A 16,928-nucleotide genomic window follows, 5' to 3' on the forward strand; every position below is an offset into this window, starting at 1 on the left:
ATTACTCCACATCCTTCCAGTATTTCACTTCTGTGCACAAGGATGTGGTCAGTTTGTGTTTTGGAGGAGGGCATAAACTTTCATTGGATTTGTTAATAATCTTTTTTTTTTTTGTTGGCCGTGGGGCTTGAACTCTGGGCCTGGGCGCTGTCCCTCAGCTCTTCAGCTCAAGGCGAGCGCTCTACCACTTGAGCTACAGCGCCACTTCCGGTTTTCTGGTGGTTTATTGGAGATCGGAGTCTCACGGTCTCTCCTGCCCGGGCTGGCTTTGAACCGAGATCCTCAGATCTCAGCCTCCTGAGTAGCTAGGATTACAGGCGTGAGCCACCAGCGCCCGGCTTTGTTAATATCTTTTTTTTTTTTTTTTTTTTTTGGGTCCAGTCGTGGGGCCTGAACTCTGGGCCTAGGCACTGTCCTTCAGCTCTTCAGCTCAAGGCTAGCGCTCTACCACTTGAGTCACAGCGCCACTTCCGGGTTTTTTCTTTTTGCTTATGTGGTGCTGAGGAATTGAACCCAGGGCCTCAGGCATGCAAGGCAAGCACTCTACCACTGAGCCAACTTCCCAGCCCTTTGTTAATAATCTTATACATTTAAAATTTTTTAAGTTTGGTGCTAACTTTAGATCAAGTATCATCCATACTCAACATAACAAAAGCTACTTGTTTGGTTGTGCACCATATACCCCTACTGGCTTTGGTGGTCTCATAGACTTTCCTTCTTGGGCTGGCTTTGAATCTCAATCCTCAGTTCTTCACCTCCTGAGTAGCCAGCATTGCAGGTGTGAGCCACTGGCACCCAACTGGTTGCTTAAGTTTAAAAGTTCAACAGAGACCTAAGGGCCCCTAAATTATATTTTTTCTGTTGGTTACTGTGTTATTTGTGCATCCAAAGTAGAGGCTGGTTATTCTTTCATTTTCCATGTCATGCTCAGTCAGGAGCCAGCACCGCTTTAAAATTATGTTCTACTTTACTAGCATAAACTGAATTCTAATTCTTGTAAAATCATGTTTGAGCATTTAACATGAGCTTGTTGATTCTTGTTACATAAATGCCAGGTGAAGCAGGCTTTATCCTGAGATAATGGATTCTTGAACAGACAAAGTGCCAGTCTTAGAAAATTTGCCACTGTAGAAAATACACAAGGTGGTTGAAAAAATTAAAAGAAATGATACATATAATATGCCATTGGAGATGAGATGTTGAACACTTAGTGGTTCAACACTTGCCTAACTCTTGAACTCTGACACTCAGTTTTCTAGTAAATACGGTGTTTTGTCATCTGTCTTTATTTTGTTTTTTTTTTTTTTTTAATTAAGTTTGTGTTTAAAACAATGACATCTTAGTATTAATTATTTTTGGTGTTTAAATGGAAGGTTTAGAGATTCACCCATCAGAAAATAGTACTGACCCAAGTAACCTATAACAATGCAAGACTTCTCCCCCAACCTCCCATTAGTAAAGTTGACATGCTGTCATCTGTGTCCTAGAGCAAAGAGGTATCTTTGTTATTGGTGGATCTTTTCTGGATACTTTCTTCATATGTTTGGGGTCTAATGCAAGTTTGGAACCTGCTGTGCTTGAGAGCCCTTTAGAACCTTTCCTACCTCACTACTGACTAGTTCACCAACCAAGGGAAACACTGCAGTAATTTAATTATAAGAAATCTCTGTCTCACACCTGTAAATCTTGGGCTACTCAGGAAGCTGAGATCAGGAGGATTGAAGTTCTAAGCCAGCCTGGTCAGAAATGTTCACCAAGTTTCATCTTCAGAATAATCAGCAAAAGGCAGGCCTGTAGCCACAGCACAAGTGGTAAAATGTCAGTGTGCAAAGAAGCTGAGCAAGCCAGAAATCCTGAGTTCAAACTTAGGCACAGGCAGTTTTGTTTTCCTTTTTTTCTTTTTATGTGTGCTGGTCCTAGGGCTTGAACTTGGGGCTTAGACATTATTCCTGAGCTTTTCTCCTCAAAGCTAGGGCTCTACCACGTTGAGCCACATTTCCTCTCCCAGGTTTCTAGTGGTTAATTGGGGATAAGACCTTCCTGCCTGGGTTGGCTTTGAGCCATGATCCTTAGATCTCAGCCTCCTAAGTAGCTAGAACACAGGGGTGAGCTACCAGCACCTGGTGGTATAGGTAATTTTTTTTAATTTTTTGGTCAGTCGTGGGGCTGGAACTCTAGGCCTGGGCACCATCCCTAGTTCTTCAGCTCAAAGCAAGTGCTCTACTGCTTGAGCCACAGCGCTACTTCTGGTTTTCTAGTGGCTTATTGGAGATAAGAGTCTCACAGACTTTCCTTCCTGAGCTGGCTTTGAACTGTGATCCTCAGATCTCAGCCTTCTGAGTAGCTAGGATTACAGGTGTGAGCCACTGGTGCCCAGTGGTACAGGCAATTTTTTAAAAGTTGTGGGGTTTTTTTTTGGAGGGAGGGGTGCCTATACTAGGGCTTGAACTTACAGCTTGGGGACTGCCACTTAGCTGTTGTGCTAGTGCTCTACCACTTAAGCCACAGCTTTACTGGTTAATTGGGATGCCCAGGCTAGATTCCAACTGTGATCCTCAAAGATCAGCCTCCTCAGAACCTAAATTACACTTAGCAGTGCCCTGCTATTTTCTTATTCTTTGAGAAGGAAATACATTTATGCATAGTAATATTATTGGATGAGACTGAATTTGGCATGAGCGTAAAGTCACTTGTTTAAACCTAAGTGTTTTTAACTTAACTGGTAGTTAAGACTTGTGTCTTTATTTGTGCAAAATTTTTCTGCTCAAATTACCTCTTTGCCTTAAGATTTTTTGTTCTGGAGAATATAAGCTTTAAAAAAAATTATTGTAAAGGTGATGAACGGGGGTTACAGTTACATAAGTAAGGTAATGAGTACATTTCTTTTTAAACCCTTGTTAACTCCTCCCTCATAATTCTCCCCTCTCCCCTCTCAAATATAAACTTGAACTCTGAGCCTGGGAGCTGTCCCTGAGCTCTTCAGTGAGTGCTCTACCATTTGAGCCACAGTGCCACTTCTGGTTTTCTAGTGGTTCATTGGAGATAAGAGTCTTAAGGACTTTCCTGCCAGGGCTGGCTTTGAACCACGATCCTCAGATCTCAGCCCCTGACCAAAGATTTCTTATTCTTATTTAAATTAAAAGGAAACAGTATTTAAATTCTACAGCCCCTGCTGGGAAGATGGCTCAGTGGTAGAGTGCTTGCCTTGCATACCTGAGGCCCTGGGTTCAATTCCTCAGCACCACATAAGCAAAAAGAAAAAAGCCAGAAGTGGTGCAGTGACTCAAGTGGTAGAGCGCTAGCCTTGAGCTGAAGAGCTGAGGGACAGCGCCCAGGCCCAGAGTTCAGGCCCCACGACCGGACCCAAAAAAAAAAAAAAAATTGTAGAGCCCCTGAATGGAGGGTGAGGCCAATGCCAATTTATTGGTGAGGATATGGAGGTTCAGTGCTCCTATGCACATGTTCCTGGGTCCTATATAACTGTATGTCTGAATGGCTCCATCTTGTTAAACCACAATGTCCAACAGTCTCTTTTTCTTTGTAGGTGCCAGTGTTGAAGTAAGCAGAGCTTCTAGGGAAGAAGGAAGCCCCAGTAGACCTGGCCAGGGGGCCCTCTGTCAAAATGGGCCATCACTGCAGTTCTCAGAATCTTCCTTGTCTCTTGATCCCACCACAAGTCCAGTGGGTCCTGATGCCTCTCCAGGTGTGGCTGGTTTCCATGACAACCTAAGGAAGTCTCAGGGAACTAGTGCTGAGGGCAGTGTTAGAAAAGAAGCTTTGGAGTCTCTCAGGCTCAGTCTTCCCATGCAAGAAACGCAACTGTGTAAGCATCTGTTCCCACCCAGTTCTTCTCAACCCCTCCTCTAAGCATCCAGCAGTCAGTACCTCACTGCTCCCTTCTGAGCAGTCAGAACTGCCTGCCAGCCTATTACTGGGGTGGGGAGGGAAGGGTGGATGTTATGTTTAATAAGGTAGCTTTCTTTTAAAGACTACAAGTACATGTGGGTGTTGGAACTCTGACATGTAGCCTGGGCACTGGTGCCCGAGTCCCTGATTAAAGTTCAGTTTTCCTTACCCACGTGTCCAAGAGGCAGAGGTGTTCCAGTCTTAATATAGTGACGGTGATAATTTTACTTGAAAGTGTTCTTTTTTTTTTTTTTTAAAGGATCAAATGTAAGGTTCTTTCTTTCTTTCTTTATTTTAATTTTATTTTTTTGGGTCCGGTCATGGGGCCTGAACTCTGGGCCTTGGCGCTGTCCCTCAGCTCTTCAGCTCAAGGCTGGTGCTCTGCCACTTGAGCCACAGCGCCACTTCCGGCTTTTTTTCTTTTTGCTTATGTGGTGCTGAGGAATCCAACCCAGGGCCTCATGCATGCAAGGGAAGCGCTCTACCACTGAGCCACCTTCCCAGCCCCTTGAAAGTGTTCTTTATGCATGTTCTTTCTATTTTATTTTTCTATTTTTATTTCATGTTAGTATTAATGTGTACGAAAGGGTTACTGTTTTATGTCAGGTAATGAGTATCACCTCTTCCTTCTCTTTCCTCCAGTTTACCTCTTTCATCCCTGCCCACAAGTTGCATAGTTCATTTTCCACATAGTGTCTACTGAGTACCATGGCTGAATTTGTTCATCCTTGTCCCCTCCATTTCTGAGCTTCCCTTTATTTCCTCAAAAGGCAGCAAAAAAAGAAACAAAACTAAACAAACAACAAAAAAAAGGATCCTCTAAAACAAAAACCAACATCACCAAAAACACCCATGTTTCTATTTCCTGGTTTATGAATATTTTAATCAGCATTTATTTTGTGTTGATCATTGAGGGTTCAAAGATAGAGCAAGTTCCACACTGGCAGTCTGTGAGCTCAAAACACCTCAAATCTATTTCCAGAGCCTTATTTTTTATGGTATACATATATATGTATATTACACAGTGAGATTATATGCCCTTATCTACCTTTGTAGCCTCATTCTTGCCTTCTAGATAAGTGATTCTTTTCAGGCTTTTATAAACTTACCCAGATTTTTGGTCTTTTTTTTTTTTTTTTGGTCATGGGGCTTAAACTCTGGGCCTGAGAACTGTCCCTCAGCTCAAGGCAAGCGCTCTACCACTTGAGCCACAGCACCACTTCCAGTTTTCTGTTGGTTAATTGGAGATAAGAGTCTCATAGTCTTTCCTGTCTGGGCTGGCTTTGAACTGTGATCCTTAGATCTCAGCCTCCTGAGTAGCTAGAATTACAGGCCCTTGAGACCCTTAACTCCAGTTAACCACCAAAAAACTGGAAGTGGTGCTGTGGCTCAAATGGTAGAGCGTTAGCCTTGAGCTGAAGAGCTGAGGGACAATACCAAGGCCCAGAAGTCAAGCTCCACCACTGACATTAAAAAAAAAGTTGTTAAATTACTGCTTTTTTTTTTTTTTTTTTTTTTGGTCCGGTCGTGGGGCCTGAACTCTGGGTCTGGGCGCTGTCCCTCAGCTCTTCAGCTCAAGGCTAGTGCTCTACCACTTGAGCCAAAGCGCCACTTCCGGCTTTTTTCTTTTTGCTTATGTGGTGCTGGGGAATTGAACCCAGGGCCTCAGGCATGCAAGGCAAGCGCTCTACCACTGAGCCACCTTCCCAGCCCCAGCTTAAACATTCTTGATTTTACAGAACTTGTAACATACCTGGTACTGTAGAAATGGATAGCATCATTGTTAATATGGTGACCCTTTCTCCTGGGTCATCATTGAGTGCCATATCATTGAGATTGTGTCAAGTTTTCATACTCTGCTCAGAGAAATTTGAGCAACTTATATAGATCCAGAAAAGAGTCTCAGCTTATGAGATTTGAGGGTCGTAGCCTTTGAGTACTCAGTTCTGGCACGAATTTTAAATTCTTTTTTTTTTAATTGTAAAAATACTGTACAGAGGGGTTACAATTACATGGGCAAGGTAATGAGTACATTTCTTATCAAGCATTATTGCCTCCTCCTTTGTTTCCCCTTCCCATTCCTCCCCCCCACTCCCTCCTTCCTCTCTCCAAATTCTTTTTGTACTAAAATCTATTTTATCACCTGTCTCCTATCTTACCAGCTGAAAATCCTTTGTGGGTTTTGTACTTACAGTACAGACAGGCTTATTACATAACAAGTGTGTCTCTTACAAGGTAGATCTGTTGGTAGTCTGTGGCCAAGGCTTACAGTTTTCTCTTGATCTGGAAATTGTCCTGTAACTCTGTGGCTACATATTGTGTAGGAACTAAAATGTACTGGTCATTAAATTCAACCAAACGAAGCTGTTATTACCAGTTTGTTCTCTATGTCCTCCATTATGAGTTTCTCTGTGGCCATTTTCCCACAGGTTCCACAGCCTCTTCCCTGTCCCTGGAAAAGGAGGACATGGTCCGACTTCAGGCCAGAAAGCGGCTGGAAGAGCAGCTCAGACAGTACCGAGTGAAGCGTCATCAGGAGAGGGTAAGTCTCTTCTTGAGCTGATGTCTGGGCTGCATCCTGTCTCCTTGGTTTGTCTGCTCCTGTGTGAGGTCTGAATGAATCTAGTTCCTGTGGCATGATATTCTTGTTCACTCTCACTTTTTCTGTTGTTTTCTAGTTACCCTTGCTGTTGATAGGTCCAGCTGCATTTCACTGTTTTTCTTCTCATCCTCTCTTTTATGCCCTGCTCTGGGATTAGAATGACTTTTGTAGATAACAGAACTGAGGGTTGTTGTTTTTTTATCCCCCAATAAAAGAAGGTTATGCCAGGCATCGGTGGCTCCTGCCTGTAATCCTCGCTACTCAGGAGGCTGAGATCAGAGAATCATGGTTCAAAACCAGTCTGCGTAGGAAAGTCTGTGACACTCTTGTCTCTAATTAACCATCAGAAAACCAGAAGTGGAGCTGTGGCTCAAAGTGGTAAAGTGCAAACCTTGACTAAAAAGCTCAGGGACAACACCCAGGCCTTGAATTCAAGCCCCACAACCAGCAAAAAGAAAAAGAAAGAATGTTAATTGCTTTCTGGTATACTTTCTGGGTGATTTTTTTTTTTTTTTTGGTCAGTCATTGCACTTGAACTCTGGGCCTGGGTGCTGTCCCTGAGCTCTTCAGCTCAAGGCAGGCACACTACCACTTGAGCCACAGCTCCACTTCTGGTTTTCTGATGGTTAGTTGGATATAAGAGTCTCACAGATGTTCCTGCCAGGGCTGGCTTTGAACTGCGACCCTCAGATCTCAGCCTCCTGAGTAGCTTGGACAGGTGTGAGCCATTGGCACCCGGCTCTGGGTGAAGATCTTGGAATGTTGTTTTCTAATTATCTTTTGGTACTTTTCTTTTCAGTCTAGTCAACCTTCATCAAAAATGAGACTTTTTAGCACACTTGATCCTGAGCTCATGTTAAACCCAGAAACCTTGCCAAGGGCCAGTACTGTGGCTATGACAAAAGAGTACTCTTTTCTGCGTACTAGTGTCCCTCGGGGGCCTAAGGTGGGCAGCTTAGGGCTGCTGGCACATCCTAAGGATAAGAAGAGTTCCAAGTCAAACAAAATTCGGTCTCTGGCAGATTATAGAACTGAAGATTCAAGTGACTCTGGTGGCCTTGGCTCTGCTGCCACCTCTGTTGGGGGCGCACTGAAGCAAAGCAGAAGCAGTACCTCAGTCATATCTGAGGTCAGCCCATCTCCTGAGACTAGTGATCGTCTAGAGAGCACCTTGCTGACTGGGGACACTGTAATTGAGGCTGATGGAAATGAGAGTGACAGCTCCTCGCACAGCAGCCTCTCCACCCTTGGAGCCTGTGGTGTCTCGGTGAACATGAGCACACAGGGAGCTCCCTGTGTGGTCAATGGCCAGGAATTGGCCCTGGCCCAGTTCCCTTCAATTAAGGATGTACTGCAGGCTGCAGCAGCCGAGCACCAAGACCAGGTGTTAGAAGTCAATGGGGAGGTACGGAGCCGCAGAGACAGCATCTGTAGCAGGTAAGACAGTGTGGCCTAGCCTTTGACACTGCACTCTGGACCACTGCCACATGTCTCAAAGAACAGTGTATCTTTCCTGATGCCTTTCTAGTCTTGATCTTAGCATTTCACACAGCTCTGTTTCTTATAAGAAAGTAGAGTCAGCTCTGATCAGCAATTGTGTTTGATATTAAAGCATCCTGTCTTTCCATATTTACACAGACCTGGCTCTAATACCACACAAACACTTACAGGGATGTAGACTTCCCAAGCAAGCTGTAATATGATACCTATAGAGGCCTGCTGTAGAAAGCCACATGGGCTAAGCTTTAGCTTATTACTTAAGTCTTTTTACTTACTTATTTAAAAATATATTAGAAGGGGACTGGGAAGGTGGCTCAGTGGTAGAGTGCTTGCCTTGCATGCATGAGGCCCTGGGTTCAATTCCTCAGCACCACATAAGCAGAAAAAGCTGGAAGTGGCGCTGTGGCTCAAGTGGTAGAGCACCAGCCTTGAGCTGAAGAGCTGAGGGACAGCACCCAGGCCCAGAGTTCAGGCACCATGACTGGCAAAAAAAAAAAAAAAAAAAATATATATATATATATATATATATGTATATATGAGAAGGAGATGGGTGCTGGTGGTTCACACCTGTCATCCTAGCTACTCAGGAGCTGAGATCTGAGAATCATAGTTCAAAGCCAACCCAAGCAGGAAAGTCCATGAGATTTATCTCCAATTAATCAGAAAAAGCTGAAAGTGGAGCTTTGGCTCAAATGGTAAAGTACTAACCTTGGGCAAAAAAGAAGCTCAGGACAGTACCCAGGCCTTGAGTTCAAGCCCCAGGATGGATGGATGGATGGATGGATGGATGGATGGATGGATGGATAGATAGGTGGATAAATTAATTATAACTATTTACACACACACACACACACACACACACACACACACACACACACACACACACACACACACGGGATGGGGAGTGGCAATGGTATATAGAATTTGGAGACTGTGAAGGGTAAACACAATCTGACCATGTTCCTTCCTCGTGACCCTGTTTCCTGTCTCTCAGTGTGTCTATGGAAAGTTCTCTTGCTGAAACACAAGATGAAATGCTGCAGGTTCTTAAAGAAAAAATGAGACTTGAAGGACAACTGGAGGCTTTGTCATTGGAAGCTAGTCAGGTAAGAGATATTTGATGAGCCAAATCTTTGGAAAGAATGTATGGTTCTTTTTTTTTTTTTTTAAATTTTTTGGGTCCGGTCGTGGGGCCTGAACTCTGGGCCTGGGCGCTGTTCCTCAGCTCTTCAGCTCAAGGCTAGCGCTCTACCACTTGAGCCACAGCGCCACTTCCGGCTTTTTTCTTTTTGCTTATGTGGTGCTGAGGAATCGAACCCAGGGCCTCAGGTATGCAAGACAAGCACTCTACCACTGAGCCACCTTCCCAACCCCTTATGGTTCTTTTTTGCTAGATATAAAGCTTTACAGATGCCTTCATTTTATTTTATTTATTTATTTATTTATTTTTTGGGTCCGGTTGTGGGGCCTAAACTCTGGGCCTGGGCGCTGTCCCTCAGCTCTTCAGCTCAAGGCTAGCACTCTACCGCTTGAGCCACAGCGCCACTTTCCAGCTTTTTTCTTTTTTGCTTATATAGTGCTGAGGAATCGAACCCAGGGCCTCAGGCTTGCAAGGCAAGCGCTCTACCACTGAGCCGCCTTCCCAGCCCTATTTTATTTATTTTTAATTTTAATTTTAATTTTTATTTTTTTGTCGGTCCTTGGGCTTGAACTCTGGGCCTGGGCACTGTCCCTCAGCTCTTCAGCTCAAGGCGAGCGCTCTATCGCTTGAGCCACAGCGCCACTTATGGTTTTCGAGTGGTTTATTGGAGATAAGAGTCTCACAGACTTTCCAGCCTGGGCTAGCTTTGAACCATGATCCCCAGATCTCAACCTCCTGAGTAGCTAGGATTGCAGGCGTAAGCCACCAGCGCCTGGCTTAGCTTTTTTTTGTTTGGATTTGAGTCATGTCAAGCCAAGATCTAGATTGTCATAACTACTTTCCTTCTGTCATCTCTCTTTCTGGATACTAATACATTTCGGTAGAATTTACCCAGTTAACTTGATCGTATTAGCTATTTGTTCGGTTTGTTGAATTTGTCATCTTCACAGTTTTCTCCAGTGTGTGGGTTTAGGATTCCCACAGGTACTTCTAGATAGATCTGGTTTAGCAGAATTCGCTGGTGGGTGAATAGGACTTGCTTTGCCTTTCACTCACTTTTTTTTTCATTGTGGTTCGGATTTGAACCCAGAGGCCTTCTGCAGCTATATAGGTACTCTAGCACAGAGCTGAACTCTAGCCCTCACTGTCTTCTTGTTTTGGCTGGTCATTACTGCTCCTAGCTCTTCCTGGGAAGAGCTGTTAGGGTCACACAGGGCCAATCCTGTATCTTGTGTCTGTGGCTCAATCTCATGGAAATTTCACTTACAGCTTCTGCAGTTCCCTGAAGATGTTTTTTGCTCATTTTCCTCAAAAGATGAGTTTAGCTACTTTTTCTCTCTTAGAGATCCTTCAACATACCTAGATTGTTTACAGTACATATGTGTGTGTACATGTAAGCATGTACAAACCAGTGGTTTTCTAATCCTCTTGACAGTGAATATTGACTTCTGTTTTCTTCAATGTAGTTACATCCATTGCTAGCATGGACTATACTCATCTCTCTGACCTCTGGAAAAATTACTTTCTTTGAGGGGCAACTGTCTTTTTTTTTTTTTTTTTTTTGTCGGTCGCGGGCCTGAACTCTGGGCCTGGGCATTGTCCCTCAGCTCTTCAGCTCAGGATAGGGCTCTACCACTTGAGCCACAGTACTACTTCCGGCCTTTTCTGTTTATGTGGTGCTGAGGAATTGAACCCAGAGCCTCATGAATGCAACGCAAGCACTCTACCACTGAGCCACCTTCCCAGCCCCTATCAAATTCTTTTTTTTTTTTTTTTTTTGTCGGTTGTGGGGCTTGAACTCTATGCCTGGGAGCTGTCCCTGAACTCTTCAGCTCAAGGCAAGCACTCTACCACTTGAGCCACAGTGCCACTTCACTTCCTAGTGACTGGGTATTTTGGGGAAAATCATGTTTCAATGTAAGACTTTTTACCTTTCTCTGTTATTTTAGTATGTTTCTGCAGTCTTTTTTTTTTTTTTTGGTCAGTTGTGGGGCTTGAACTCTGGGCTTGAGCGCTGTCCCTGCATTCTTCAGCTCAAGGCAAGTGCTCTACCACTTGAGCCACAGTGCCACTTCCGGTTTTCTAGTGGTTTATTGGAGATGTCTCATGGACTTTCCTGCCTGGGCTGGCTTTGAACCGTGATCCTCAGATCTCAGCCTCCTGAGTAGCTAGGATTTCATGTGTGAGCCACCGGCACCTGGCTTGTTTCTGTAGTCTTGTTAATATGTTGGAGCTCTTATTCTGAAAGAAGTCACTGTTTTATTTGGGGTATTTTCAGGCACTTAAAGAGAAGGCTGAGCTGCAGGCCCAGCTTGCTGCCCTGAGCACACGGCTGCAGGCACAGGTGGAACACAGCCACAGCAGCCAGCAGAAACAAGATTCTCTCAGTTCTGAAGTGGACACTTTAAAACAGTCTTGTTGGGATCTGGAGCAGGCCATGACCGACCTCCAGAATATGCTGGAAGCCAAAAATGCCAGCCTGGCATCCTCAAACAACGACTTGCAGGTGGCAGAGGAACAGTACCAGAGACTGATGGCCAAAGTGGAGGATATGCAGAGAAATATCCTTAGCAAGGACAACACAGGTGAGGCCCTAGCCCTGAGATCCGCTTCTGGAACCTGACATACTGGTTCTGTCATACAGATGAGGCCACAGTATCATGTCAGCATATAGTTTCCACCTAGCATCTCTGCTTTGCTAAAGTAAATGCAAGTTTTTATTGACATGGACTTATGTACTTTTTTGGGGGGAGTGGGGGGTCATAGGGCTTAAACTCTGGGCCTGGGCGCTGTCCCTGAGCTCTTCATCTCAAGGCTAATGCTCTACCACTTGAGTCACAGCACCTTTTCCTGTTTTCTGGTGTTTAATTGGAGATAAGAGTCTCACGGACTTTCCTGCCCACGCTGGCTTTAAACCATGATCCTCAGATCTCAGCATCCTGAGGAGCTAAGATTACAGGCATGAGCCACCAGCAACCACTTTCTGTACATTTTTTGAGCCACATCATCGCTTCCAGTGTTCTGATGGCTAATTGGAGATGAGAGTCTCATGGGTCTTCCTGCCCAGACTGGCTTTGAACTGTGATCCTCAGATCTCAGCCTCCTGAGTAGCTAGGATTACAGACATTTAGCCACCAGTGCCCAACTTCTGTACATTTTTGTGTGAATGTGTCAGAGGGTATACCAGGGTCTTAAGAATTGGCTTAGTATAGTTAGCCATTATTTTCATTCATTCTGCCTCGAGTCCAGTGTTACTTAGGGGAGTAGAGATGCCTGTTTATTTCAGATTCTGTCTAATGTATTTAAGAGCAACATCAGAATAACAGGGGATTGGGACAGCTGGCTATGCACAGAGACCTTCTGCCTTCAGTCTCCACTGGAACCAGTCCCCATCTGCATGTCCTTTCATTTCAGTTGGGGCTATGAGGCTGTGCTTCAGATCTCGTCACCTAGAGAAGACCAAAACAGAATGAGCCCTCTGGAATAAAATACTTTTTTATTAGGTTCTCAGACTTGAAGCATTTTATGATACCCAGTGTCTTAGGGAAATTAAAATTCAAAGGTTTCTGAACTCCAAGATAGATTTATATCTCTAAGGGTTCCAAGCGCTCAGTAGACAGTGGTTTTCAGGCAGCAGCACTGACCCAACTTACGGTGCACTGCTTAGTTATAGTCTCTGTACCTGTCTGACTGTGTGATGTGAGTACAGAAGGGTTCAGGAACCCCTCTCGTCTTTTTGAGATATAACCACTCTAGGCTTTGACGTACTACAGTCAGAGTCATGAACCTTCTCCCCCCTCACCCCTTTGTATTGATACTGTGGTTGAACTCAGGGCCTGAGCACTGTCCCTAAGCTTCTTTTTGCTCAAGGCTAGTGCTTGAGCCACAGCACCACTTTCGGCTTTTTCTGAGTAGTTTATTGGTGATAGGAATCTCACAGACTTTTCCTACCTACCTACCTAGGCTAGCTTCAAACTGCTATCCTCAGATCTCAGACTCCTGAGTAGCTAGGATTACAGGCATGAGCCAGTGGTTCTCAGCATGAACCTTCTTAAACTATACTACTCATTGGTTTTTTTTTTTCCTTTAAAACTTTTGAGCTGGATGGTTGTACCTGTAATCCTAGCTACTCAGGAGACTGAGATCTGAGGATCATGGTTCAAGCTGGCTAAGACAAAAGTCTATGAGATGGTTATGTCCAGTTAACCAAAAAGCTAGAAGTAGCCAGGCGCCAATGGCTCACGCCTGTAATTCTAGCTACTCAGGAGGCTGAGATCTGAGGTTCGAGGTTCAAAGTCAGCCCGGGCAGGAAAGTGTGTGAGACTTCTTATCCCCAATAAACCACCAGAAAACCGGAAGTGGCGCTGTCGCTCAAGTGGTAGAGTGCTTGTCTTGAGCTGAAGAGCTGAGGGACAGCACTCAGGCCTAGAGTTCAAGCCACACAACTGACAAAAAAAAAAGCTTAGAAGTAGGCTGAGAATGTGGTAATTTAAGCTACTCAGGAGGCAGGAGGATTGCAAGTTGTAGGGTAGCCAGGGTGAATTGAGTGTGTAGTTAAATAATAGATTGCTTGTTTAGCATGCATAATGCACAAGACCCTGAGTTTAAACATCTGCTATATCACAGAGGAAGGAAAAGGAGAAAATTGGAAAATGTCCTCAGAAAGAATATATACTTAAATCTAGGGACTGTAATTTTAAATTAAAATGCGTCTGACTTATTTTATTTGTATTCTGATTTGGGTTGTCAATAACTTCCTGTCTTGCTGTCTTACACTCCTTCCATCCTGCCCTGCTCATACTAAGACTGACCATGTAGTAAGCTAGTGCAGAATCAGCCATGTTGTGCCCTTGCTGAGTTTATTTATGGCTGATAAACATTGTTAGAGGTTAAGAGACAAGAATATGTGTCCATACAAATCTTTTGAACACATCGTTTGTACTTGATCCTCACAGATCTGCAGCTGCATTTGACTACTCACTTAAATTTTATTTGTAACCCCTATGTCAGTAGTCATAGCATTTTTCATGGCTATTCTTGGATATCTGCAGGGTGGCTAGAAATTTAAGTTGCTCAATGCACAAACTCCCAGCTAAGGTAGTGTGAGGAGACATTCTTGCTTGCCCTCAGGTCCTATCTTCAGCTCAGACTGTTGTCTCTTTAGTGCCACACTTAAGTTTTTGTGCTATTTTAGGCATGATTTTGCTGTTTAGTGACCCTAGACACTTTGTGTGAGTAGACTGTGAGCTGTTTGTTAAAAAATAGATTTGTTACAGAAACTATTCTGGCACTGTAGCTAGCTTACAGAGCTTCTGACTGAGCTCATGTTAATAAATTACATTTTAAGTAAGATATCTTTAAACAGAAGAACACATAAAGGAAGGTCATGTGTTGATCCGTTGTTGGAGAGGATTTGTTTAGGGGCTTCCAGTACCTACACATGTATCTCCATGTCTGTCACTGCCAGGTTTGTGGTAACTTTTAGAACATGACCACTGTAGATAGCCAGCATCAACTGTACTTCTTGCTCTCTGCAGAACCTGACTTTGGGTCAGATGTCCACACAGAGCTGTGGCTCTCCTGTTGGTGCTGTTTAGTCTGAGCTGGCTGTGCTTGCTCACTTTCAGTGCACGACCTTCGGCAGCAGATGGCAGCCCTGCAGAGCCAACTCCAGCAAGTGCAGCTAGAGCGCACGACACTGACCAGCAAGCTTCAGGCATCACAGGCTGAAATTGCATCTCTGCACCATGCCCGGCAGTGGTATCAGCAACAGCTTGCCCTGGCCCAGGAGGCTCGGGTCAGGCTTCAGGGCGAAGTAGCTCACATCCAGGTATGGCGGGGACTCCATTCAGGGAGATGGCATGTACAAGCGTTTCTGGTTTTACACATCACAGATGTTTTCCTTTAATGTCCACCAAGCATCAGTATAGTCCATATCATCTTGTATAGAAGTCTCCACATGACCTGACACAGAAGCCTTCTAGATTCTGCTTCGGTGTTTTATTTTGACATGTCCTTGTTAATGGTGTGACTCAAGTTATAGAGTGCCTACTTAGCAGGAGTGAAGCCCTGAGTTCAAACTCTAAATTGCTAAAACAAAATAAAACAGAACATTGAGATACCTTGCTCTGGACTGTCTCATGTCCCTGTCTCTGCTAGTTAGTCCTGTCCCTTGTCTACACGGTAACTCGTTGTTTAACCCCAGCCTTCAAGTTCATATCTGTTGGGCTTTGGGGGCCTTCTTACCCGCCTCTGAATCCTCTCCCAGTTCTTTGATGGGTTAAGAGTATGGCAGGCATCCTCTTCCCTACCGCTTTACCTTGCTCCAGCTGCTTAGTCTCAGAACTGTGTAGTCACCACGTTTTCCCCTGTGAGCTCCTTTCCAGGTCCTGAGTTTTCCTCTTTCCGGTTCATTTTTCTAGTGGACTCAAAACTGTTTCCTAGTTCAGAACATGAACAATTAGCATGGCTGGGCTGATCTTTCAAACACACTCCAACACAATATGCACTTATGATATGGCTTGACACATGGCTATGCAGGCCAGCTGTGTGCAAACCTGGCATGTTGGTGTATGTACCCTTTGGTGTGTGTACTTCACCTCTGCCTTGCCTGTTGACAGCCTCTTAGACTTATGTGCTTTTGGAAGAAGGAGTAGGCTTGAAATCACTTTGTGCCAAAGCTCAGTACCTGACTTGTTATGTTAAAGAACACCTTTAGATAGGGCTCCTCCTCTGGGAGGTTCAGAAATATGCCTTTTTTTTTTTTTTTTTTTTTTTTGCCCCCTCCAGTTGTGGGGCTTGAACTCAGGGACGGGGGGCTGTCCCTGAATTCATTTTGCTCAAGGATAGTGCTCTACCATTTTGAGCCACAGCATCACTTCCAAGGTTTTGGTGGTTAATTGGAGAACAGAGTCTCATGGACTTTCCAGCCCAGGCTGGCTTTGAACTGTGATCTCAGATCTCAGCCTCCTCAGGAGCTGAGCTGACAGACGTGAGCCACCGGTGCCTGGCTTAGAAGTACACCTGTGAAGCTGGGCAATGGTGGCTCAGGCCTGTAATCCTCACTAATGAGGAGGCTGAGATCTGAGGTCTCGGTTCAAAGCCAGCCACGCAGGAAAGCCCGTGAGACTCTTACCTCCAATAAACCACCAGAAAACCAGAAGTGGTGCTGTGGCTCAAGTGGTAGAGTGCTTGCCTAAGCTGAAGAGCTGAGGGACATCAGGCCCAGAGTTCAAGGCTCACACCGGACCAAAAAACAAGATGTACACCTTTGATAGGAATTCTGTATAGGTTCTAACCAAAATGCATGATCTTGGGTGTGATGACCTGACTTCTGGGTACCCAGCCTTCACTTCTTAGGTATTCCCAAGTTCGAGGAGGTCTGTCTTGTAGTGGCAGTGAGGCCTATATGCTAAGTCCAGTGTGACAATAAGGAAGTCAGGGACTGTCCCTGCTGTGGAAGACAGGAGAGGGACGGCTGGCAGTTGTCTTAGGCAGAGTCCCTTACCCAGGTATCTAAGGATAGGCTGGTCTGAACTTGATGTCTAATGTCAAGCAGCTTTTTATCTCCTGGGTCTGTCTTTAAAGGTTGGACAGATGACCCAGGCTGGCCTGCTGGAGCACCTGAAGCTTGAGAACGTGTCCCTGTCCCATCAACTGACAGAAACACAGCACAGATCCATAAAGGAGAAGGAGCGCATAGCTGTCCAGCTCCAGAGCATTGAGGTGAGGACTGTGGCAGTCAGTGCTCATTTTTATCTAGCTTTGGGTCCTGCTATG

General features: G+C 44.7%; 1 protein-coding gene across 4 annotated transcripts in view; it reads left to right on the plus strand.

Annotated features, from left to right (window-relative positions):
• The window catches only part of Golga3 (golgin A3), a 48,299-nt gene that overhangs the window by 4,722 nt on the left and 26,649 nt on the right, over window positions 1-16,928 (plus strand). For 3 of the 4 annotated variants that reach the window (XM_042667249.1, XM_042667250.1, XM_042667251.1), the window contains exons 3-9: window positions 3,545-3,823; window positions 6,336-6,448; window positions 7,308-7,945; window positions 9,003-9,114; window positions 11,428-11,734; window positions 14,777-14,979; window positions 16,737-16,874. In XM_042667249.1, coding sequence (XP_042523183.1) covers window positions 3,545-3,823; window positions 6,336-6,448; window positions 7,308-7,945; window positions 9,003-9,114; window positions 11,428-11,734; window positions 14,777-14,979; window positions 16,737-16,874 — 1,790 coding nt within the window. The remainder of the gene's footprint in view (window positions 1-3,544; window positions 3,824-6,335; window positions 6,449-7,307; window positions 7,946-9,002; window positions 9,115-11,427; window positions 11,735-14,776; window positions 14,980-16,736; window positions 16,875-16,928) is intronic. The other variant, XM_042667252.1, reaches the window with a different exon arrangement.

Source organism: Dipodomys spectabilis, unplaced genomic scaffold (assembly GCF_019054845.1).
Source record: "Dipodomys spectabilis isolate Male_0828 unplaced genomic scaffold, ASM1905484v1 ptg000385l, whole genome shotgun sequence".
NCBI lineage: Eukaryota > Metazoa > Chordata > Mammalia > Rodentia > Heteromyidae > Dipodomys > Dipodomys spectabilis.